This window comes from Glossina fuscipes, unplaced genomic scaffold (genome assembly GCF_014805625.2).
Source record: "Glossina fuscipes isolate IAEA_lab_2018 unplaced genomic scaffold, Yale_Gfus_2 59, whole genome shotgun sequence".
Taxonomy (NCBI): domain Eukaryota; kingdom Metazoa; phylum Arthropoda; class Insecta; order Diptera; family Glossinidae; genus Glossina; species Glossina fuscipes.
In genome coordinates this window covers 1,980,503-2,006,894 of record NW_023998431.1, presented here as the reverse complement: position 1 = coordinate 2,006,894, position 26,392 = coordinate 1,980,503, and the positions used below count along the sequence as shown (strand labels likewise).

Here is a 26,392-nt window from a genome sequence, read left to right as displayed (position 1 = left end):
AGAAGTTAATAGCGGATATGAATAAATTCAGCCCAAAATGAATTGATTTTGTTTTTCCCTTTTAACATCTGAACTCTAACAAGTTTAGAATAACAGTATCAGTATAAAGTTCAAGTGCTTGTAAAGTTGATTCAAAAATTAATTTGATAAAAAATTATAAATATTGATAATCAATCGAAATGTAAAAGAAAAATAAAAAAAAAAAATAATAATAATAATAATAATAATAATAATAATAATAGTAATAATAATCGTTAATAAAATATGATAGATAACAAAAATAACTGGAAACAAAAATCGAAAGCGTTTAAAAGGAGCAAAGTACCACAGACAACGATCCATTTTAGCTCTACCAAATACTTCTTTTACTTTAGATAAGCAATATTTTAAAGAACTTTTAGGAGACAATCGATTTCAAAATGAAAAGTTTATAAAATCTTTATATATATATATATAAAAAAAAAAAAAAATCAATCAGATAGATTTAGAAAAATTATTTAAACTTAAATATTTAAAATAGGTAAACACACAATAGGGGGGAGCTTAGATTGTATAACTTTTTTTCTTTTTTAGAGTTGCGTCTATTTGTATGAAGTTAACTCAAAAGTGTTATGTATTATTATTTATCTAATTTTTTTTCTAATAATAATTGGCTTAAAAACGAATTTATATCTTTTTTTCTTTTCATTTTAATCTAGTGCAGAGAACTACCATAAAAATATATTTGTAATTATAGACTTAATTCTCAATACAATTTATTTTCTCTAATTATAAAATTGTTTTTGCTTTTTTTTTTTTTTAACTTAAGAAATTCTCGTTTTTCTTTTCTGCAAATTCTATACCTACAAGATTTATATATATATACGCGTGTATATATATACGCATATATATATGTATGTATATGTAAACAAAAACATAGGCTAAAAGTGGAAATATGTAACAAGCTACACACAAACCGTATTGAACACGCTAATCTGAAGGCAAATAGGTTATGTTTATAAATATTTTTTATTGTTATTATTATTTTATAGCTTTTTATTATAGAAAAAATAAGAAGATATTCTTAAAAAAAAATTGGGGCAAAACGTCTTTTTCATATATTAAACTCATACATATATCGAAAATAATTAAATAGACTACATTATATATAGATTATATATGTATATATATGTATACAGTACACACACACACATATATATATATATATATATATACATATTTATTATATATGTATATATATATATATATATGTATATATACATATTTATTATATATGTATATATATATATATATATATGTATATATACACTACACATATATATTATACATACATAATGGGCTAGACTCAAAAAATTATGTAGAAACAATTGTATAAATATGTTAACATTTTTAAATAAAATATATAAAATTAAATTTAATGTTTTTCGATTAAAGAATTATTATATTTTATGGTATTGTAGTCGCAAATATCAATTTTATTTTCTTGATGTTATTAGGATATATATGTAAACATCACAAGATTTTTCTCGTATGCACTTTCTCAACTTTTCGGTTTTTCATTTCAACTTTTTTATGGCTTAATTTTTTCCAATACATTTGCTTTGCTTTGTCTAATTGGATATCTTAACAAATCTTCATTTTTATCAGATATTTCAGATTTTTTTTAGCGTGTTCTAAATAATTATAATTACTATTGTTGATTGTTTTGTGTTTTTTGTTTTTCTTTTAATTTTTAGATTTTATTAAATTTTGTTAATTATCGTTTAATTTAAATTAAATTTCATTAATTTATTATGCCATTTTTTTGTTTGTTTTTTTTTTTTTTTTGTTTTTGTTTTTTTTTTTTTTTTTGTTTATTTTTGTTTTCCTTTTTTTCCGTATTTTTTCTTTTTTTAATTTAAATTTGTCCTACCAACTCCTGTATGCTACGCAATAGATCTTCCATATTTCACAAGAGATCTCTGTGAAATACCCAAGTCTGTTTTGTATGGGCAAACTTATGTGATAACCATTGTGCTTCCAGTAAACTGAAACGATCTTGACTCAAATACAACGGTTTACCGCGCCTAAGATGACAACAAAATTAAAAATACATTTGAAAAGTTTATGATTAAAAAAAAGCACTTACTTTAGATCACGATCTTCTTCATCAAAATCGTCTAAATATAAAGAACCCCATAGGCAAGCTCGTCGACCGCGTATAACAATGATATATGTTGAGGTGACAACCAAAAATATGCCAATACCACCACCGCAAATAATTGTGTGCTGATAAATATTAAATGATTTAAGATAACAAATTATAAAGAGAATTCATTCTGCGACCTATATTTCTATATTCAATATCGTTATATTGACTACAATAACAATTTCAAAGCATTTTATTAATTGAAAGCCAATCATTTCACTGATCAGGAATACCTCTATGATGAATTTTTAAAATAATCTTAGTAAACATATATGTTCTATATCTACAAGATCATTCAGTTCGAAAGTTTACAATCGAAAGGTTACACTTTTCGACATATTGTGTGCGCTTTCGAATCTGATTTTTGGCGACTATTCTAAAATTTATATGAGATATGTTTTCTACCCAAAAAAAATAAAAAATAAAAAAATAAAATACGCTCTATGGGACTGACAAATACACGATTGCCATTGAAACGATTTCGTACTCCTTTGATAATCCTATATACATATATACGCTGAAAAATGTATTGGTTCTGGATACCACTAAATTTAACGCTTAAACGAATAATACTTTCCTATTTTTTAACAATGGATAAGAAGATAAGAATTTATATAATACTTACTCTAACCGCTTCACAGCAATCTTTCTCGACGCAACAGTTCTGTTTTAAACAAACTATTGTGCCACAAAGTAGGCATATTGAACTTTCCTTTGGTACTTTATAACAATTTAAACATGGTCGTTCATGATAATACTGAAAATGGACAATGGAAAATTATATATGCAAATTAGATGTTGCGTAATGTTGTGCAAGCAATCTATAGTACCGTAAATAAACGTTCATATTCGCGCGGTAGTTCCAATAACTTTGGTTGCTGCCAAGCGACATGTTGATTAATCATAACTAATTCGCCAATTGTGTCTAATGGTGGTCTTATATTCATTAGCTGCTCGCACCAGAATTTAGGTAAGGATTCTTCGGTACCACGTATAAAGCAAAGACCTTTGGAAGCATTAAAACAATCCCAATCCATTGAATCGGTGACCAGCTCAAGATAATACAGCAGGCGAACGAATTCCAATCCGGGTGCGGATATTTCCGGCATATCATGACGATATAAATGTTGACGTAACAGAGCCGCAATTCGAAGAAATGGTAAGCATAGTGTTTGCAATTGCATTTCCATCGATTTTAAGTTAACATAGACATTGCAAACAGAATTGTTGGACGACGATGGCGAGATGTTTAAGGAAGTGTTAGAAAAAGTCGCTGAAGCCGCCGCTGACGTGGAAGGTATGCTTTCACGCCTTAGATGAGTTAAGCGATTAGTGTGCTTTAAGACTAACGCCATCGAGCGACCTAAGTAGGAAATGTTGGTAGGTAATGCTGGTAAAACCGAGCTGCGGCGGCTTGAAGCTGGACTCAGTTCGGCCGAGGGTGTGATATTAAAATGGGACATAATATAGTCGCACTCGAGATCATTAAGGCTTACGCATAGTTGCAGAATAATTTGGTAGTATAACAGATTATACATTACTTTGACCATACAAGTGAAAAATTCTGCAAAAGAAAAAATAAAACATATATATTATTCTATGTTCAGGTTTTTCTCGAATAAATCCTACCTTGATCCAGATGCAACGGAGCCAATAGTATAAACTTCAATAACAATGCTATCGGATCTGCCAAAAGACTCGGTATCACTTCACGGCAATGCGCAGGTGCTGGCGCTGTTTCAGTTACTGTCATACCCGCTAATGAAGCCCAAGAACTCCACAATGGCCATTCCGCAAGCACCCGCACATGGACTGACAGTACATGCAATAGCGGTACTATACATTCTCGTTTTGGTTTGTAGCGAGTAGCATTAATTGAGCATAGTGAGCCTCCTCTTTGGATAATTTCTGATTCCAAATTAGTGCGAGCTATTGACGTCACGAATATAAACAAACTACGAAACGTCGGGGGTACACGTTTCATTTTACCATGCGTTATATTAGTCATGTCTTTCATGGCACGGCCCATGGCTTCCGATAGCTTGGTAGAAGTCTGCTGAAAAAATATATTTCAACTTAATCTCATTTTAATCTCAGTTGTCTTAACTTACCGGTGGTTTCTCATTCTCCTTAATAAGATTTGTTAGCTCTGCCACAAGTTGCTCAAATGATTGAACACCCGATCTTACCATTGGTGTTGGTCTATCCAATTGTGGACTCAAAGGCAATACCGAATTTGACAATTGCCGACATACAGGACAGTAAAACTCACCAAGTTCATGTAAATGTTGCCTTTGTGTGGCATACAAAGTTTTGAGGTAAGCATCTAAACAACTGAGATGAACGTGGTGACCACACGATTGCACGTGAACACCATTCTCGTAAGCCATGTTATTTGACAAATACCACGACTCTTCTCCGTATTTTAAGCTTAACAGTTCTGTGCGACGATTAAATTCGTTGGCTAAACGTGAGCTGTGCTTAAGACGTTCTTCATCGTCAGAACATAAAGGTAAAGGCAGGCGCTCAGGACTCCGTCTGCGATGACCCACAATGCCACTTGATTCCACCAAAACAACAAGGCCAATGGGATTCGATTCAGTACTCGCTGACGTACAATTACAAATTATACAATCATATTCTTTTTCACGAGGTTGTTCTTCATATATTTCATCTTCATCGTCAATACCAGTGTCCATATTATTGGCCGCTGCGGTCTGCATGAACTCTTTTTGTTTATTGGCAAATTCTTGCATCATTTTCATTTGCCTTTCGCGTGCTCTTTTACGACGTTCTTCCTTCTCTTTGGCTTCACGTGCCTTCTGCTCAGCCTGCTTTTCTCTTTGATTAGGCCAAAGGCGTTGGCGTATTTCGTCGATATTTTCGGCACACAATTCGTCGTGTTTCGCTATTTTTCTTAATAAATTACCAATAAAGTGTGGACCGTCACCTATACGTGAATCTGATACTTTAATTTGTCTCCTCTTTGGAAACTGGGTTGAACTTTGACTAGAGGCTGCTGCTGAAGAGGTACTGGCTCCCTCATCGTAATCAATATCCATGTTTTGTGTGGCGGTGTGTTCTTCATCATATATATATTCTTCGTCACCATCAGTTAGAGAGAAACTATCCAAGGTTCCGCTAAGCTGAGAATGTAATTTAAGTAATAGAGAGAGTATGCTCTCCTCAATCGGAACCTCATCTTTGGGGCTATCAATTGCATTATCTACAGTTCGTTTACGATTTATATTTTCATAAGGTCGGCGTGTGCCTATATGACCTATAGCTGTCACGCCGGGTACCATTGGATTAGAAGGCACGATATCTCTGTTACTACTGGGTAATAGAGAAACAGGTTGTACTCGAGGAAAAGGCATAAGCATACCCATAGAGGAGCTATTTGTAGGGGAGAACATTTCATTTTGTTGTTGCCTCTGATTGTGTGGCTGGTGTTGATTTGCGAGTCTGGTGCTATTGTTACCGGATATGTTTGCATTATCAGGTAAAGCTACTTCCATTCCCGTCTCTGGCAAAGTAATGGGTTGCAATGAAAATCGAAATTCCACGGCAGGAGTCGAACCAACATTTTCTAGTGCATTGTTAGTTTCTCTAAGAGAATCGTCGTCTTGACTATCTTGACGGATAACTAAACCAGTTTCGGGTACTACTGAAAGATCAGGCGGTAGAGCTACTTCCATGTTTTGTAAGCGCATCGGTACAATAGCGGTAGAAGTTGCGTTTGGTGACGGATTGCTTCGTACTACACTTAAGTTTCGAGCCATTTCTTCATATTCCCAGGTAGTGGACATATTCATAGCGGCATCTGATCCATCAGGAACTATATACTCTATATCTGAGTAAAAGGGATTAGAACGGAAATGGGCTGGTGTCACCTTAGGATCTTGTGATTTTAATGATATTTTCGATACCACATGGCGTAAATTACAACTAAGGTTATCAGTCGGATAACATTTGAACAACTTGGGTGGTTCTCTCCGCATACCATACGGATAACATGGTTTATGTTTGTCCTCACACTCAACAACGGCCGCTTTATCATTGCAGGAAAACTTTGTCTCCTCGCTAGTTTCAATAGCTACTTCTAAAAGAAATATAGCCAAGGCGAGCAAGTGTTCGGAAACATCCCGTGAGTATACCGCTCTATGAAGTATTGACAATATAGTAGAATGGAAGACTCGTGAGCCAAGAATGCGGCAAGGATCACTAAACGCTGGTCCCACTGGACGAGGCAAACGAAACGGCGGCCACAAATTACCGCTTACCGGCATTTTATTTTTTGATTTCACATAATTAGTGAATCGATCCAAAGACGACTGAAAATCTCTACGATGTACAGCCCTTAACAGAACGTGTAGAGGATCGTAATATTGTTCCCATACTTCGTCAATCGGTGTAAACAGACCTTGCTCCAAATTGTCTGAACCTGCCGACGGCGCTTTGTAGACAGACAATTGTTTCAGAAACGTTTCAAAATTCTTAGTGTGTACATTGCCCGACCTCTCAGGCATTAATTCAAGCAACTGAGAATGCGTTTTATTTTCAGTAGCGAGTAAAGCACTAATTTCGATAATGCATTGAGTGGCCTCATCATTTCCTAGATTAGTGCGACTTGTAACCAAAGTAGCCAGAAAAGTAAGAAATCCCTCCAGCATTGACGTCTGGTCTACTTTTTGTGGTTGTTTTAAAGGGGCCAACTCGAGCCATTGGCTGACACCAAACATATCAATAGCATGTTGTAAAAAGAACGACTGAGCCATATTCGTTGCACAAATTTGCAAAAAGAAAAGATCCATATCGGCCATTGAATTACAAAAATTTGCTTGTATATAAGTCATTGCTTGGCCTTTGATTTGCAAACCATTTCGCACCCATATACCGGCTAAAATCTCATAAAAGAAGCTCTGCAAAGACAAATAATTAAACAATAACTAATTGTTGTCGTCCTCTTCAAGCTACTGGGGTAAGGGAAATTGACCAGAATGTTGACCAGGATTTTCTTGAATATCACAAAAAATTGTATTTTCCTTCGACTAAATCTCAACTTGTCGAACGCAACATGGTCGCTTTTTTATTTTTATACTGTATACCACGTGGGGTACAGATTATGTTAAGTTTGTCGACGTATGTAACACGCATTATTATAGCGATCGATCCAAAATCCCAATCTGAATTGATCTAAGCCTGTCTGCCCATCTGTCCATCTGGCGTCTGTCCATGTAAATTTGTGCTCAAGTTACAGATCGCAATTTTCGAGATATTTTCGAATAAGAATTACGTTAGACGAAGTGGTGTAGGGTATTTAATGGTCGGCCTTGACCGAATATAATGTTTTTACTTGTTTTTTAATCAAACGGAACAAGACAAGAACATGGCATGACCTTCTCTGCAAGTCTAACCATATATGTGATTACATTGCTGACCGATATATGGTTAGCTAAGGCTACAACATAAAACATACTCAAAAAGCCTAACAACGATGCGGACGCGATTATTAATGGAAAAATTGATATATAAAGGACATTACGGTTCCTGACTTTTCAATATAATCCGACAACGGAGTAAAAGACAAGAATTTAAATTTCCTAATTTGTACATACTCTGCCTGACTGGCCGAGTAGGCAAAGAATTTCGACTAAATTTCAAGTGCGCTAGAGTTTCCAATAAAGCCGATAGCCTTGGACGCTAATGCATTAACACTTTAGTCTCAGAAATTATTCTCTCTCTAAGGTAACGGGTTATAGCAGGCATGAACAACCCGTGATATCAGCCCGTAATGTCGTCGAGTCTGGCCCGCTACCATTAGAATTTCGAACAATTCAATTTACATAAGAATGCTGCAAATGCGTTGTATCTACCTGTCTTCACTATCGGATCTTGTTCTGGTTCCCGCAGTGATATGAAAATTAAAATTTCCTTGTCGCCCCTGGACTAGTGTACGGCAGAATAGGAGTAACTAATTGATTATAGAGTTAAGTGGATAAAATAGTTTGTTGGCTTGAACTATTGAGCATCTAAATTTTTTATAAAACTTTAGTCTGGAAAAATGCACTAACTTTGTTTATGGTTGCTTCAGTGACAATTATCGACTCTCTTAAAAAAATTTCAAACCTCTACAACATAGTTATATATAGTTGATAGTTATTCGGTCCTTGAATTAAGTGGAGCACGACAAGTCCAAGCAAAGGAGAGACACATAATCAATATATTCGGGTCCCCAGTATGTTTCATTCAATCTTTGCATTGTTGCATGTTTACGTGAAAATATTATAGGATCCTATGTGTATTTTTATATTATTATATGAAATGAGTAAATAATGAACTTGAAATCCCTCAAAGAAGCTAAAGGAAAAGCTACAATATAACCGTAAAATATACGAGTACCTTTAAATATACGCTTTACATGGATGTTGGAGATTATAATTATAATCCGCATTTCAATTGAGTTACCAGCTTGAAAAATATATAAACAAGCTAAGCTGATGTACGTTTCTATGTGCTATAAGAATTCTTTATACTGAGCAACAAAACAAATGTATTTATTATTATTATTATTATTATTATAAATTTAGCCAGAGAATAAATTCTAAGACTAAAGTCTTAAAGCGCTAGCATCTAAGACTTTCGGCTTTATTAAAAACTGTACCGCACTTGAGATTTGAACCCATGACCATTGAGTTGCCAGTCGAGATTCGTCGCCTTCGTCCACTCAGGCGGATAAAACAAATGTAAATGCGAGCAGTTCCATGAAAGTTTATGAGAAGCAAGTAATATTTTAAGGTATGATGGCAGGACATACTTCGCAACAATAGTTACTTTAGTATGTGTAGTAATCCAAATGTGTGTGCAATAAAATGGTATGACATTGCACTCCATATAAATTCTGTATCAACTTCAAGTTTCTCTTATTGTACTCCTTTTTCTTCTAGAAAAGTCATATAAGAAAGAAAAGACGACAAGAGCGTATGCTGTTGTGAGATTAAAAATTTCCTCTCACATATGTGAATGCATCTTCACGCAATAAATGTGTATGCTTACAGTTGAATGACAGATTGCAGATGAAGTTGTAAATTTATACAATAAAAACTGCATAATGGGAGAGTAACAAACGAGAGAGAGAGAGAGTGAGAGAGTGAGAGTGAGAGAGAGAGAGAGCGTAGAGAAAAGTATTTACTCTCTAGAGTAGAGAAGGCTGACTGACACATCAGAAAATATTCATTAAATATTATAAAATGCTATAAAAAAGTATTTTGTATTTTAACGTTCGTGAGAAGTAGACGTCGAGCGGTTACTTTATATTTCTGTTTTCGAAATAAGAGAATAAAAAAAAGAGGACGACTGGTTTTTTTTTCTTTAATTTGGCTTTTAATATTATAAAACAACGTTGTTTGTTTTTTTTTTGTCTAGTCGAGATACCAAATGATTTTATTTTCATATGTGTTGTTAGAAGTAAACGAAAAAGTGAATAAAAAGCAAAAACTTGTTTTTACAATTTTGTTTTAAGCTGCCTTTGTAAAGCAAGAAACGTTAAAAATAAACCAAATTGAAAAATGAAATTATTACGAAGACTTCAATTGCTTGCTGCATTAACATTATCTTTAGTATTATTTTTGTCCGCACCCGCGCCAGCTAATGCTTTAGTGGACGATGCCTTGGACGTATTTCATATAGTTAAAGAAGTAACATTGACTGTTTTGAAAGCTTGGAATATAGTGCAAGAATCGCCTGGTATTCAAAATTTAGATTTTCCCTTAGCTAGAGAGAAGCAACGAAAGGTTTTAATCCGTCTTAAGGAAGTTAGTAAACAAATCGCACAAATCGAAGACCAGGTGATTACACAAAATTTTGATAAGATATGAAAACAAATTTATTCACATTATGTTTTTATTTTAAGCATGCCGAACAAATTGCCGTGGCAGTGGATTCAGTTAATAATTACGTTGAAAGTTATTTGAAATTGTTAGGCAGACGTACTGAAATGGCTGACATTATTAATCGAATATCGTCACGATTTCAACAAATGCAAAAATACGAAGCTTACCAGGAGAAATTGGAAGCATCAACATTATTGGATTTTGCAAAGTGGACAGTATCGCCAAACGCATATTCAGTACATCATCTAATGGAACGTTTATCATTGATAATGTTTGGGGCCGAAGACAAAATCACTTCGAGTAATATGTTTGATTTATTAATACAAAGCTATGAGGTAAAGATATATATCATCAACGTATTCCATTATCGAAAAGCACATCTTTACTTTAACGATTTTTAATGACAAAACAACAATTTTGATATTGAAACTTATCTACATAAAAAAGTCAGTCACGATTTCTGTACCAATATACAAATGTATACAGAACTACTTTCGTGCAGGCTTTTCAAGCTACTTTTTTAGTAAGGGTATTCAATCCAAACCACCCCGCCCCCCACAAATATCACGAATACATATATAATATATGTATGTGTGCATATATTGGGTAAAATGTGAAATGCATTGAAATGTAACCCGATGCTACCCGACAATGAATCTTAATACATTCTAAAAAGCATAGCAGACAATGAGTAAATAAAAGAATAAAAAATGTAATATAATCATTGTAAATGCGTGCGAATTAAGAATGAAAGAACATATTCTAAAAGAGTGAAAAATAAGAGTTTATATGTCTCAAATGAATGAATGAATGAATAACAAACCATTTAAAAAGAAAAAAAAACCATACAACACTTATAATTTACATTAAATATGTACATATTTATTTATATGCAACAACATGGAAAGACTTGAAGAAATTGTGATGAATCATCAAAACAACGACGACTTTTACTTAATGTAGAAAAAATTGTACGTTCGTTAACTCAAAACCGGTTACAAAATTATTCTTGATGAAACAAACTATAAATTTTGGCAAATATTTAAATGAATTGTTGCTTAAAATTTAGTACAATTTTTCTTTTTTTTTTTTTTTTAATATATGGTAATATATATTGAATGGTTACAAAAGTTGTATTGAAAAAATCCGATATGCGGCGGCGACCTTCTTTAAATGTCAGTGACCTAATTTAAGTAACTATTGGATAGTTTGAAAAGTGACAAAGTTTTCTTGTCTCGTCTGCCCATAAATATTTTATTAGCGATTGTTTGTTTTGACGATGACTGACATGCGTTTAATTAAAAGAGAAACCTAATTGAAATGAAAATGGGCGGCAAGAAGCTTTCATAAAATTAGTGAAAAAACAAAATCAATAACATGCATTAAGATATGCTTTCTTTACATGTTCCTGGATACTAATTTTTTAGAATTAAGCTAAGTGTGTATATGTAAATGGCAAAGCAATAAAATAGACTAAAGTGTTAAAAAAAAGGAGCAAACTTAAATATTTATATTTATGATATAAAATAAAATATCGTCATCGTCTCCAGCCAACTAAAATGAGAACAAAAACGTGAATATCATAAATGATAAAAATTTGCTTGCGCGAGAAAATAATGAAAAGAAGAAAAAATTCGTAGAAGGAACAAAATCACGACCTGGCGAGATCATAGATTATATTCATTGGTTTCTTTATAAATTTTCTCTTAAAAACAAAACTGAGATTTCTATTTAAGTTAAATGCGTTCTCGTGGTGGTAAAGCGTTTTTGTATGCATATTATGCTTATCAAGTAAAATCAACTTGACATGACGTCAGACGTTAATTGGAAACAATGGTCTCGAAAATGTGAGAAGTATGAAAATTGAAAAAAAAATGGAGATAACAGACGAGGAGAATACAACGTTTGCCAAACATGACTTTTATTAAAGTAAACCCTCGGGTATTTTTACGCCCCTTTCTTCCTAGATTTGCTTTCTCTTTTACTTAAAATTGTAATGTCGTGACTAACATGTAATTTAAACAATAATAAAAATAGTAGAGCCGAAATTGAAAGTTCCCGAAAATCCTCTTAATAATAAGAACGGGGTACAAACAACATACTGTGAAAACCATTCCTAAGCAAAGATATTAAATAGAATTCTTGCTATAGGCGTGTACACGTAAACCTCTTTCCAACAGATAAAAGAGAATACATAACAAACATCTAAAACAAAATTCTCACCAAAAAGAAAGAGAGCGGCAAGAAGAAAGAGTAATTTCAAATCCAACAGAGTTGCCATTAGAAAAAAGTATTATAACTAATGCAAAACTTTAAAAAAAAAATTTTTAGCAAGATATTATTTGAAAAATGCGTAGAACCTAATATAATTTCCTTTAGCAATTTCAAATAGTAATACAAATATATATGACAAAAATCGGCGAATGTTACTTCTATGCACATTGCCTGTTTGTTTGTTTGCACAAGAAGTTGAAATCAAATCAATTAACTGAATTCCTAATTGAACATATCCAATAAATGTAACATTAAATCATAAAGAAAGATTCGATAACTACCTCTTAAAAAAAGAAAATTGTCTTGTAAAAAGCAGTCACAGCGATCATTAAAGGCTAAGCAATTTTTGTAGAGATGAAGATTTAATTGTTTCTCTTTGATTTCCTTTTTTTTTTCCAAAACAGAGAACGTCCAGAAAAGTTACATAATGATTAGTTTAAAAATTTCAAAATGTTTACAATATTTCACAATTTCTCATTTAAAAAATCACTTAAGTTATTTTAACTGCTTTTCAATCGAACCATAGCAGCATTTAATTCAAGAAATTTTCCAGGGAGTTGCCACGCTGTTGATAAAACTAAATCGATTTATATTTATTGTTATTTCGGGAAGCATTGTGAACGGTTTAAATTAACATATATAATAAATTAAATTTAAAAGTAAATCGCATATAAAATCTGATTATAAACTTGAAATTAATATTAGCGGAAGCAAAGAAAATCGATAAGAAAAATAATTAAATAAAATTTTCTAAATTTTGTGCGAAAAATTATTACAAAGAATAACGTAAACGCAAAAAAAAAGGAAAGAATATTTACAGAGAAAAATATTTGTTATTTATTCTAAAGCAAAATTAATAGAATTGTGAGTCCTCGCATACTGTAATAATGATGACGATTGGCATTGTTGTTATATTGTTGAAAAAATCACAGCAAAAAAGAAAAATAAATTAAATGCTTTATTGCTGCTGCTATAATCCGATCCGTTACTGTTGCTGGCTTTGTTATTGCATCTAATTAACGAACAACTGAAAATTCGATTATCGACATTGACATTATGATTGAAAGCAATCATTATGTTGATTCACGGCATTTAATGCACGTTTTAGACAATGATTAGTAAAGAAAAAATAAACAAATTTTTTAGAATCTTTGGCAAGAATTACCCTCTCAAATGATGCTTACAAAAAAAAAACGCTCCACTTTGAGATTTAATTAGTATTAGAACAAACAAAAAAAAAAAAACAAAACACTTTACGATAGATAAGAAGGGGCAGCAGGCAAAACTTTCTGCTCGTACGTAATTTATTTTTGCTTATATTAAAAAAAAAGAGATTTCAAATCTATCAAAATCTCCTTTCGTACTTTTTATTATAAAAAGAGAAATTTTCTTTCTTTTCACTTTTAAGACGAGTGCGTTTTTCTTTCTTGTGATTAAAAAGCAAACAGAAAAAAAAGAAGCAAAATATCTTAATAACAAAGATCTACTCGATAAACAAAACCATAAAGCAGCAGCAGCAGCAGCAACAACAAATTTTCATTAAACAGTATGCTATGTAGGTAAAAAGCAGAGAAGAGTTGAAAGTCATTACAGTTTTGGACATTGTAATATAAACTGAATAAAGTCACAATGGCTGTCATATTATTACCGTTAATGCTGTGGTTTTTATTACTTAATGGTAATTTCGTGAAGGGTTATGAAATGGGACGACCACCTCTTTCAAAAATTGATGCCGTTCGAGAAGAATGTATAAGCTTGGAAAAATCATTATGGCAAAATTTAAATAGAATTTCATCGAATCGAAGTATTGAACAACTTGCAAGAAAAGTAATTGGCACTCATCGCTTATTTATTAATGAAAATATGTCGTCGACCTGGACGGAGGGAAAATACCATATATTAAATCATTATGAATGGAGCATCTTAGAGCGAGATCTATTGCTGATAGAAAGCATGTTTGGTTTTTTTATGCGTTTCGTTAACGACCGCGGCAACAGTGTGGATTTAGAAGAGCGGGCTGTAATGGATTTAGCAGACAGTGTTTTGCGTAACGATAAAATATTTTCGATGGATCGTATTTTTCAAGATATTGAATTGATAATGGTGAAGCAAGCTCTTTATTATCGAGCATTAGTGGTTAGTTTTATACCTTTTCTGTTTAAACAACTCTTTCAACACTAATTAGTATCAAAATGCTATAAAATAAAATATAAAAAAAAAAAAATAAATAAATAAATAAACTGATATTTAGCATGTGATTACATTATTACTAGTAAGAACATATTCCATTTCATGTTTAATGGAAAATTTTCCACAAAAAGTACTGTGAGAACGAAAAACATCTGTTTATTTGCTCAGGAATTTGAAACAACGTTAAATAAATTACCGTATTGATTGAAATTTGCACTTTTTTTTGCATGAATTGTTAATAATAACATTTTAATGCATTACAGGCCTCAAAAGAAGAACGTTGCCATGATCAACAATCAACCCAGCAGTTTTTGTATTCCTTGTATTCGGACATAGCTTTGACTGAACTGAAGGGTTATACAATGATGGAATTTTCTTGGATGATGTTACGTATTTATGGTAAAGGTAAGCAAAGTTTACATTAGAATACATATTTCCTTTTTGTAAATACATTTGAAACGAATTTAATTTTTTAGGTAACTTCACTCAAGAATCCGAACTTATGCGCGAGGGTTACCATCAACGTACGGAAAGAACCGTACGTTTGTTGCGTGAGGTAATGAATCGTGCTGATCGTATCGTTTGGCGTTGTGACCCTCAAATGTACAAGTTGGGCCAAACGTACGAGGAAGTGACCCGTTTGATTCAAGGTTATATTGAGAATGAAGTTGACATGAATCACAACAGGGAATGTTGGCGTACATGTGAAGACTATGAATATTCTAAAAGTGAAGGTTGCTTTAAGGACAAATTTTGTGCACGTCAAGAACGTTGCACCGGTCATATACATAATTGTCGTTATGTTGATTCGGACATGTTTATATGTCAATCGGTAGGATTACATCAATTGCTTCTACTTTTAATTTGTTGAAATTAATAATAGGTTTATTCAATAGGGTCGGGGTAATGTAAGACGTTATGAGTACGTTCAATATGAAAATGGTATAACATTCGGTGAAGAAACCAAATGTACACGTGGTACGACCCAAGTAAGAAGATACGAATATTTACAATAAACAAATATGATAAATATGATGATTTTTCAAGGTCGATTCATGGTGGCGGTATTTGTTTTGGCATTGTACCTATTGTTTTTGCTATTGCGATGATATCTATAGTACAAAAACTGATCGATACTTTAACTTACGCGAAACTTTATCTGACGTAGCGGCCAACAAGTAAATTATTTGTTAAGGTGATTGCTATATATATATGTATATATTAACCGTTACATTTTCATTTCAGGGTAGTGACAGGCTTACGGTTTACGAAACAAAATCGAGTATTTCATTTGCAAATACAAGAAGGCGAGCTCTCGCCACGAGGCGTTATCAATAAAACTTCGTTAGCATGGAAACCGGTAGAGAATTATACACTCTATGAGAAAGGTGTTCATAACAATCGTGATTATTATACTCTAAGTTATGGGGCACGTTCCATTGATTTAGATGACATTCTAACTGACGACCATACGTTTGTAGTAACTGGCGTACGTTTTCGAGTGATGGGAGCGCATTTAAATTTGGAAGCACGCTTAACGGAATTTAATTTCGAAACCGGGAAACTGGTACGACCCGAGAGCAATAGTTTTTGGAAATCAAACGATAACACGGATGTTAGTGGAGATCGAAGGTAGCTAATAAATTATTATTTCAAAGTTTCAAAAAATGTTAAAAGTTCTTTATTTTGCAGAGCTAAAATCGTTTTGAATGAACCTGATATGCCGACACGTACAAAGGCTAAATCGATTCCCGACTCGCGGCATAATCAATATATTGAATTTGGCCCATCCAGCATGCGTAAAGATGCCGGACAATCGACGGTGCCTTTCATTGATACACAAGATGTGGTTTCATATCCATCGGTACCTTTGGCGGGTATTGGAATTTATCATAAAGGACGACCCGGCTATGGAGGTTTTTTAGCTCCTAAATTATTGACTTATGATTTTACTCCACATATTCAACCACCCCGTAGTCTTTAAAAATTTATATCCCAATCCTCGTTAGGAAACCACTTCATTATAATGTATTGTAGTTTATAGTGATAGCCGTCAGAAAATATTTCTGGTTGAAAATTATATGAAAATGCTTAAGCGGCCTTTAATGGCCAGTATTCGTTTGCTGAAATCTAAGCCATCGCAGATAGACATGTAAAAATAAATTAATTATTAAATATACCAAGAATATATTGTAAGGAACAATATGAAATATAAAAATATGAGTTTTAATAATATCCACAATAACTAAATTATTGAATAAATTTCGCTTATACTTGAGAAATCGTCATAAAGGCGAAAATTAAAGCGTTCTTTAAGGAAAACATATGTTTAATATTTGAAAAAGACAAAGTGGAGAGGAAAGTCAAATATTCTTGTTAAATTAAAGTGCTACTTATCCGTAACCATACACAAGATCTATGTACTATATATTAACTCACCTGAACTCTTAATGGATGCATCATCAGTAATGGAAGAATATACGACCGTGTAGGTAAGACTTCTGAAAGAGACATACCCATTTTCGTAACCGCCTGGCAAACGAAAGCAGCCAAGTAGCGATGCAAAGGAAAATGAAATGAAGCTTGTAACATTTCCTCCTGCAAAATGAAAGAGGCCAATAAAATCAAAAAAGAAACACATTATTTTACGCTACATATTCAAATAACCACACCTTTTCTAATTGTGGGCGAACTAAGACAAAATGACGGCTACGTTGCAAACTCAAGTTCAAGGAAAAAAAAAATAGTGAAAAACGAAATTGTTATTTAAGACGGGATTATATTTTGAATGCACGAACGAACGGACATGACTGCATCGTTTCACCTAATTCACGCTGATTAACCATATATTATGTGGTAAGGGAAGATTGTAGTTTAATTTAAATATATGTTTATGTTAGCGATGAACGTAAATCATTTTAACTAAATAAACTAAGTAAGACAAAATCTATGCTATCTACATTCATCATTTTTCCGAATGCATTTGTATCGTCTTTAAATGAAGTCGATTCGGACTTACTGTAATAGCCTTGAATTTTTCCAATTCAAATTGGCCTTCAAATTGGTAAAATAATAAAAAGACACTCACAAAAAGATTACTCACAAAAGTGCTGAATTTCTACTAAGAAATTAAAAAAAAAAATACTTATACTTCATAAGATATTGAAATGAACAAGTGTGTCCTCCTTTTCGATATTGTTGTGTTACGAATTTTTCATAAAAGTAATACGTCTTCGGCGATAGATATAAAAAGAGAGAAAGTTCAAAAAAGCCAACCTGTGAAATTTTTGGTTCCTGGTAGTATATGGCGTCTAACCATTCGTGGAGCGTTGTCACACAATCATTTATAATTTTTTTGGCCAAATGAGCATGTTTGCCGTCCTGTAAATGAGAGATTATCGACCACATAGGATAAGCACTCGCTTCCAGTTCACATGAAAACGCCGCATAGTATGAGTTTGGCTCGAATTCAACATGGGAGGCAGTTTCACGCACATTAACATTCATACCTTGCAACATGGAAAGGAATTGAAACCACATATCTATTAAATTGTCGTCGCGTAAGAAAACCAAAGCCACCGATTCATGGGACAATACATTATTGAAATCGGATACTAATGGCCAATAGCAATGGTCCTTCATTACTTGCCGTGTGCAATCAATTACAAAATGAAAATTTTTCGCTGGATCTACAAAAAGGAAAAAAAAAAAAATATGATAAAAAAGAAGACGACAATGATGAAAAAATTAAAACATGTCGTTAATTTCGAAACTTACCGTGCAAAGTATTTTGTATGAGTATTTTGGACATCATCAATCTTAGACTTATGATCATAACATGTAACAATGATAGTTCCTTAACCATTTTGAGTGCCAAGCTTTCGTTCGAAAATAGCTGCACGCTCATGTGCACAACGCGATTGCTTAATGTGTCCGGATCCCGAGACATTTCTAATACAGATGGTATGCGACTGTAGTGCATTACAAAGGTGCGCGTTAAATGCTCTTTGTAATCTTGATCAGGGAGCATATTAAGTAGAAAACATACTAAATTTTGAGGAAATTCAAATTTAAATGTCCAAAATATGAATTCTTCAAGCAGTGTGGTATGCTCTAATTTCGCACCCAAAGCTGGTAAATCCTTATAATCATCAGGCGGTTCGGGTCGAGGAAATCGATTCACCGCTTCCTCATATTTTTCACGATTCCTTCGCAGCACTTTAACGTGACGAGATGAAAGTGTGCTAACATCATTACAACTGTAGACCTCTTTGCTAATCAAAGCTCTCGTCATAACTTTGCGCATTATTTCGCCCATATTATTTAAATCGATTAACATGTTGGTGAACTCCTCGCATAAATGGGCAGCTAAATTGAAAGTTTGTGATGTAGCGTCACTATGCTCGCGAAAATGTTGCAATAAACGAAATAATAATTTCGGCATAATAGCCTCGGCAACAGCCAATAAATTTGCGGGTACTGGTTCCTTATTTACTCGATTATTAATGCCATGATCACTGCAAAATCCTTCTGCCTTCATTACAGACGTATCTCCACAATCACAAGCTCCACCGGCTTGTGAAAGAAACATGTTGAAATCATGATTGGTATGATTACCTTTCTTAAAGCAATCGCGGCAAATGGACATGCAAGGCGAGATACCGCAAGTTCGACATCGGTAAGCTACCACATGTGGCACCCACACCAGACCACATTTAGCATGATTATCATAACTGCGCACTGTAAATATATAAAAAGTATATTCAAAATTAATAGTCATAAAATCATCACACCATCGAAAATCGTCACACACATGTACAAACTAATTTTAAATCTTCTTTTATTATATCCACCACTGTAAGATGGGGGGGTATACGCATTTTGTTTTTGATTCCAGAATATATGTAACACCCAAAAGGAAGTTTCACAGTCCCTATCAAGTATATATATATATATATATATATACTCTTGATTAGCGTGAAATTCTGAGTTGATTTAGCCATGTCCGTCCATCGTTACAAGTTAGAAGTTTCCGCACGCAGGTTAGTGTTGAAAATGGGCCCAATTGGTCAGAGCAATAGCGCGCAATGGAGCGTAAACTGAACGCAACTCAGTTTCCGAAATTTTCCGAGAAAAATTTATGGATTTTTGCTCGTTGCTCGGAAATTATTAAAATTGGAATCGTAAAATTTTCCACATTTACTTTACTCGAAGCACTCTACTCTTTACGTGTAAAAATGAAACATATCCCCCCACATGCCCACACAGAGTTAGAAGTGATTAAATTCCTCTTTTTTTTTCCCCCCGCTTTTTGGAGGTTTTATGCTTCTTTGTTGTAAGACAATCAAGACCGAATGTTTAATAGTATTTTGTACGCTTCTTAAATGAAGATACACTTAAACTAGATACCGTGATTAATATTTTCTTAACAATATCAGCGATATGGTTATCATCAAATAAAAGACCGTTAAGAGTTGAATGCGGAAAAACATTGTGGCGGATATTCGAGATTTGGCCCCAGCCAAATGTAACTAACGAAACTACTTAAGCGTACGTAACGCGCATAGTATCAAAATTCTGAATGATACCTTAAAGTACATAAGTTTCAATTTTAGATATTATTAGATAAAGCTGCGTAAGCCGCTACATGTGTATGTAAAGGTAAATGAAAATAAGAGATACATGATGGTATGCTTTCAGCAAACAATTGCGATTCCAAACAGTTTTAGCTCAAGTATCGAAGTATATACACGTCTATTCATACAGGTGTCATATTGTGGCCAATAAAATAGCTCGGCGAGAAGACGCGATATTTCCAATAACGAGCCGGGGCAAACAGTTCAAATAACGAGACGCTTTCTCTTCTAAATAACTCTCAAAGATTAACATTTTTTTCTTATTAAAATAACTAAAGAAAAAGGTATATATGTAACATTCGCTTTCTTCATGACGAAAAAGTCGAATGTAAACAAAAAGTTTTTTCTTTAAACAAATAGACGACATTTTTTGTAGAAACTATTCATAGACTGAGGTTTTAAGGATTAGTTTGGCTAAGGCGTTTTCTTTTAAGTCGACTTAAGAATCAACAAATTTTTAAGTTTTAATCGCTAATCTAACAAAGAAAATTACAAATTATAAGAAAGAAAAGACGAACTTGAAGTTGCTACGGGGATAGAATATATATACAAAATAAACGCTGGAATAATTTTGAAATGATCTTAAATTTACTTAGTAGTAAATCAGTCAGATCAGTTTTACTTGGAAATCGATTCAGGTTAATAATTGCTGTGAAATTAGGTTATAAAATTTTCAAATGTAGATCAAAGCCTGTATGATATTAACCTTAAGAATGCATTCAGGGGAAGAATATACTCTCACCCTAGCCCGGTCACCCTGTTCACGCGGCATAGTAAAGTGAAAGATAGCATGAAATTTACACGAATGCAAGAACAAATTTCATATTTATTACAGATAATCTTGAGTTTATCCATTTCACTCCCGTTAAGAGTATCACCCGAGTTACAAATTTGCCTTATAACGTTAAATGGCACTAATCTTCTTGCCAAGTTATTACAAGTATGCTCTTGGGTAGACACGACATGATATTCTATGATAATCTTTTCTTCATTTTAACCATTATAATCGATCGTACCACCAACGAAAATTTGATCAGTGTGTATGGGTATGTATGCAATTCAATTTTTTAACCATACAAAGGTGTAATATTGAGTTTGTCCGGATGTATGTAAAATTATTTTCTGAACCTTATCTGTCCCTTTGCGGTCTGTCTATGTAAATTTGTGTTGAAACTGCAGGTCTTAATTGTTGAGATAGTTTGATGAAAATTGGTACACTGACGTGTGCCTAAGCGCAAAACGATATTGAAATCCATTGAAATTCGGTCCATTTTTTTCTTTTTTTTTTTTTTCTCAATATAACTACCTTTTTCGAAAAATCCTCATATGGAAAAAGATGCTATTTGCAAAATTTCTCGACAAAGCTGGCTGAGCAATTTTATTTCGGTATTCCAAATTGTTGTGAAAATTCTAGACCGGCTGTGGCACCTATTTTTGAACCCTATCTCATATAACGAGAGCTAAATTTCGTATGATAAAAACAGTCAGCGAACATAATAGTAATTTAAGATAATAAGTATTAATCGTACCAAATTACTTATTATAACCATCCCGGTCTATTTTTTGGATCCTAGCCTATTGTTCCGTTTTAAGGTAGAAAAGTCTAAATTGTAGTACGTAAGAATGAAAATTAACCCACAATATCAATTTGATATAAAAATTAACCGTGCAAAATTTGGACCAGTCGCGCCTATTTTTGGATCACACCTTATATAAGGATTTGCACGAAAATTTTTGCTTTTTAGGAGGGCAAAGATGCCTAAGTTTTAATATTTTACGATGAAAATTGGTACATAATAGTAGTTTGATATTGAAATTAACTATGTCGAACTTGGAATACGGACCCACATGTTTTGAACCTCTTGAGCACAGCCGTTCTTAAGGAAAGTAAGCCTTTATTTGCAAAGAGGCCTAAATTTTAACATACCTTTTACCGATAATAGTAAGCTCATATAAAAACATTGTACAATTTTTGTATTCTATGGCAAAAATAAAAATCGTGTGGGACAAGGCGTTGTAGCATAATTAATGGTCGGCCTAATCCGACTATAATGTTTTCACTTTTCTTTTTTTTTTTTAGATCGATTTTTTAAGACTGATAACAGCCGCTGGGACTTAGACGAGGAGCTCTGTGTTTTTGTTTCACTATGAGTGAACGCGAGGGGGCATCCACCACCACGCAAACGTTTTTCTCATATCAAAATCGTGATTCAATATGTGACAAACACGTTCTTAGTACATGTTCATAGTCTCTGCAATCTCTCTAATCGACCTCTCTAGACGACCATTGACGTCAAGGACGATTTCAACAATGTTTTCGTCAGTGTTTACAGTTTTTAGTTATATCGCATGTTCGTCGTCATCTAAATTGATGGATACTTGTCGAAAAAAAAATGGCGCGACTGAAATTTTGGCGAATACGCGTGCACAGCAGCACGCGCACAAACGTATTATTTCCTAACTTTTGTGGACAAATGCTACCATTTCCATACGGAGGCCACAGATTTTTGGGCCAACGTGCAAACACCATTTGTCAGCATCCTGCTTAGGTGCACAGATACACCAAAATCATTTTTATATACGTTGGTCTTTCATACCCCTGAGTCGTAGGTGGGAGTTTCACTTATTAAAAAAAAAAAAAACTTATTTTAGAGCAATACATAAGGATCGTCCCGTTATGGGATTGATGTGTCAGAAATTTCCAACTAAGCTCTCTTAGTTTTTTATGGGTCAGCAAAGATTTGCCTAGCCATGCGTTATTATGACGAGAGGAGAGACAATTGTGATTGGTTTCTTTTGAATTATTTCCTGCAGCGCTAGACTGCGTCTAATCGCGTCGTACAAACAGCATAAACACATGTGGCTCCTATTCTGGCTTTAAAGTTATTTGGAGCGATATTTCCTTCAAAAGTGAATCGATTTCGTTCGAATAGAAATTCAGTTAAATAATTTATTTTTAAATGCCTCACCCCACAAATCAACGAACTGTTTTGCGTGTGTGTATTTGTGTGTGTACTTAGCCCCACAAAAAAGATTTAAACTTGTTTAATAATCGATATTAGATTTGTTAGGAATGGTATGACTACTTATGTTTGTCAGACTCTTTGAATTTACTGTAAGATTTCATTGAATTTTTCAGCGATTGAACGGCCAGAGGTAAGGTGCATTTTCGACATCGGAATTATTAGAAAGGAAGCTATAAAGCCTTCTACATTTCATTCTCTCTTTCATTCTGTATAAGATGTCCTCACTTAAGGCGATAAGAAGAACGGTGAAGAAAAAGGTGCAAAATGTGTGGATCCCTTAAGTGGATGACTATCAAAGATTTATTGCGGGCGAATCTTATGATTGATTTAACATTAAAACTACCAACGTTTTGCCTAAGGAGAGAAAAAACTATCACTTTCTTCCCAATTTCGATTTCTATTCTGTCAGCTTTATTTCCGAACTTAGTCTTAAGAGAAATAGAGCAGTCTACCTCTTGAAACCGAATGAAAAGATGAGAATGCAGGAAGCATTTATGTGTTGTAAGCGCTACGCAAATCCAATATTTCAATGAATTATTATCATTATTATAAATTTAGCCAGAGAATAAATTCTAAGACTAAAGTCTTAAAGCACTAGCATCTAAGGCTTTCGGCTTTAGTAGAAACTCTACCGCATTTGAGAGTTGAACCTACGGCTATTGAGTTGCTAGTCGAGACTCTTACCTACTCGGCCACTCAGGCGGACTTCAATAAATTAAAAAGCGAAAGGACGTAATAAAGAATTTGTCTAATCGTTTAATTATGCCTTACAAGTGCTTTCATTTTGTCACTTAACTTCTTTCAAGATCGCTGCGATCACCTTAATCAAAGGGATCAACGATCCAACGAAAAAACTCATTTCTTTTTATAATTTACTGCATAAAACCAAGTCTGCGGGCGAAAAAAAAAGTAATTGAAATTGAATGTTCAAATTATGTTATATGTGTGTGTTATGATATAATCCCATCACGTGACAAACAAATATGTTGAGTATGTTTTTTATATCTGGAAAATTAATCTTAAATAGTAACATGCATTAAATCCTTTTATAATAAGAAAAGGGGGCAAGGCAGCGTGATATTAGATTATCATGTTACATATATACATATATAGATACCTATAGAGTGGAATGGAAGGAAAGAAAATATTCTTGAATAATATCTGTGCTGAACATGCGAACTTCTCAAATTGATCTTGTTAAATGTTGTTGTAATTATTACGACGTTAATGATTTAAAGCTAATTAACAACGTGAAAGAAGAAAAGGCGAAATCTTTAACAAACACTAGTCTTTCAATAAATTGTTTTAAATCAATAAAATATAAAATTCATAGTTAGCGTAATAAATGATTTTAAACCAGGAACAAGATATCAATTGGAAAAACGGCCGCGTTAAACAAAGTCTCTCTATGTGCGGTAAGAGAAAGAGAGAAAAAGAGAGAGCGAGAGACAGACACACACACACACACACACACACACACACACACACACACACACAGAGAGAGAGAGAGAGAGAGAGAGAGAGAGAGAGAAAGAAAGAGAGAGAGAGAGAAAGAGAGGGAGAGAGAGAGGGAGAGAGAGAAACTTAATATTTATTATATATGCAAGGGAGGAAAAATATGTAAGAAAAAAAGTAACCAACAAGAATAAATATATTTATTAAAAATTTATATGAACACACATGAAGAGTGACAAGAGAGAGAAAGAGAGAGAGAGAGAGAGACAAAGAGCTGATGAGAAGGCGAAGAAAAAAGTTCAATGCTCTTTAAAAAGCTAAATATTTATGTTTATGTGCGAGTTTTTACTGCAAATTAGCTGAACGTTCAGTTAGTCGGATGAATGGTCTGGTCTGGTCGGATATGGTCTGAATGAATTCATATGCACGAGGGTAATATTAAACAACCAACCGTATAAATTGCCAAAGAAATTAAGACAAAATATTCTCACTGAAGAACGTTTGCCAAACGCGATACACACAAGTCAACGCAACAACGAAATAAAACAAAAGAAAAAAAAAAATCGAAAAATGACCACAGCTTACTGAGAAAAGCAACAAATAAAAAGAAAAAAAAAAAAAATATATATATATATAATATAGTCATGTAATGCAGTATAGCAAAGGGGAACAGATTGCAAAATAGCGAATGCTAGCACGAATATCCATCAATTTATACATATATATGTACGTGCTGACAATTGCAGCTTAATCGGAAGTTATTGTCTCTCCTATTACTAATATATATATATGTATATATAAATATAAATATAAATATATATATATATATATATGCATGCACAGGCAACTTTCGTACAGCACGCCGTATTCGTGGCCTGGTTTACGCCAATTCGCAAAGCGAGCATAAAGCGCGCAATTATACATTTCACAAATGTTGTAGGTACGTTAAGTGAAAGCTAAAATTTGAGCCGACACTTCATTCATATTCCCTAATTTCATTGTTTATATGAAGTCTCATTGCATTACCTTTTCAGGTCATGAAAGGAAAACATATGCCCTACTCTCTTTTATCTCGGCGTCGCACAAAGAAGAGTTAAGTGTACCGTATTCGATGCATCGCGAACGAGAGTGCCAATCAGTTGTCGTGTTTTCGAAATTTCATTACGAAGTGTTTATGATCTTGGAAAAATAATGGAAAAATAGTTCAATAAAAGACTTAATGGCCGAGTAGGGAAATGATCTCGACTAACAAATTCAACGGTCATGGGTTCAAATCACACACGCCATCTTAGATTTTACTTTTTTCTCGCCTAATATTATGATAATAATAATAATCAAAATTAATGTAATTAATGTAACGCCTACTAATGTAGGTAATGTGATGCCCATCAATCGAATTATTTCGGGAAATATGTATATATGTATATACGTATACTGTGCATGGACAAAATAGCATGAACACCTGACATATACATTATTTGCTTGTAAAACAGTTACAGTTCTTCGCGCAATGGGTTCATAAAGCATCCAAGTAGTGGCCAACGGGATGTTGTACCATTCTTGCAGTAAAACGTCCATCAATCACGTCAACGACATTAGAACTGGAAATCTGCTCGTCATTTTCAACTCTAAATTACCCCATAACAGATTAATTATGTGGAGATTTGACGGTTGTGCTGGCTGGAAACAATATTTGATGATCTTTTGAGTCTCTTCGAAACGAGGCAAAGT

General features: G+C 33.5%; 2 protein-coding genes across 5 annotated transcripts in view; one reads left to right on the top strand and one right to left on the bottom strand.

Annotated features, from left to right (window-relative positions):
* Positions 1 to 1,840: 1,840 nt before the first annotated feature.
* Positions 1,841 to 26,392, bottom strand: part of LOC119637501 (E3 ubiquitin-protein ligase Ubr3) — a 38,789-nt gene continuing 14,237 nt past the window's right edge. The window contains exons 2-10 of one of the 2 annotated variants that reach the window (XM_038033544.1): positions 18,322 to 19,284; positions 17,821 to 18,233; positions 16,984 to 17,142; positions 4,300 to 7,110; positions 3,818 to 4,244; positions 3,019 to 3,752; positions 2,814 to 2,945; positions 2,129 to 2,268; positions 1,841 to 2,066 (exon numbers count right to left, since the gene is read on the bottom strand). In XM_038033544.1, coding sequence (XP_037889472.1) covers positions 1,949 to 2,066; positions 2,129 to 2,268; positions 2,814 to 2,945; positions 3,019 to 3,752; positions 3,818 to 4,244; positions 4,300 to 7,110; positions 16,984 to 17,142; positions 17,821 to 18,233; positions 18,322 to 19,284 — 5,897 coding nt within the window. In that variant the 3' untranslated portion in view covers positions 1,841 to 1,948. The remainder of the gene's footprint in view (positions 2,067 to 2,128; positions 2,269 to 2,813; positions 2,946 to 3,018; positions 3,753 to 3,817; positions 4,245 to 4,299; positions 7,111 to 16,983; positions 17,143 to 17,820; positions 18,234 to 18,321; positions 19,285 to 26,392) is intronic. The other variant, XM_038033545.1, reaches the window with a different exon arrangement.
* On the top strand, positions 9,635 to 16,762 carry LOC119637502. 3 transcript variants are annotated; one of them, XM_038033546.1, is made up of 8 exons: positions 9,635 to 10,035; positions 10,101 to 10,415; positions 14,808 to 14,949; positions 15,021 to 15,376; positions 15,441 to 15,533; positions 15,592 to 15,722; positions 15,790 to 16,176; positions 16,237 to 16,762. In XM_038033546.1, the coding sequence occupies exons 1-8, from the start codon at positions 9,757 to 9,759 to the stop codon at positions 16,526 to 16,528; spliced, it is 1,995 nt and encodes a 664-aa protein (XP_037889474.1). In that variant the 5' UTR covers positions 9,635 to 9,756; the 3' UTR covers positions 16,529 to 16,762. The 3 variants fall into 3 exon arrangements, with proteins under 3 accessions (XP_037889474.1, XP_037889476.1, XP_037889475.1); XM_038033548.1 differs by lacking the exons at positions 9,635 to 10,035; positions 10,101 to 10,415 and adding exons at positions 13,181 to 13,218; positions 13,914 to 14,490; XM_038033547.1 differs by lacking the exons at positions 9,635 to 10,035; positions 10,101 to 10,415 and adding an exon at positions 13,804 to 14,490.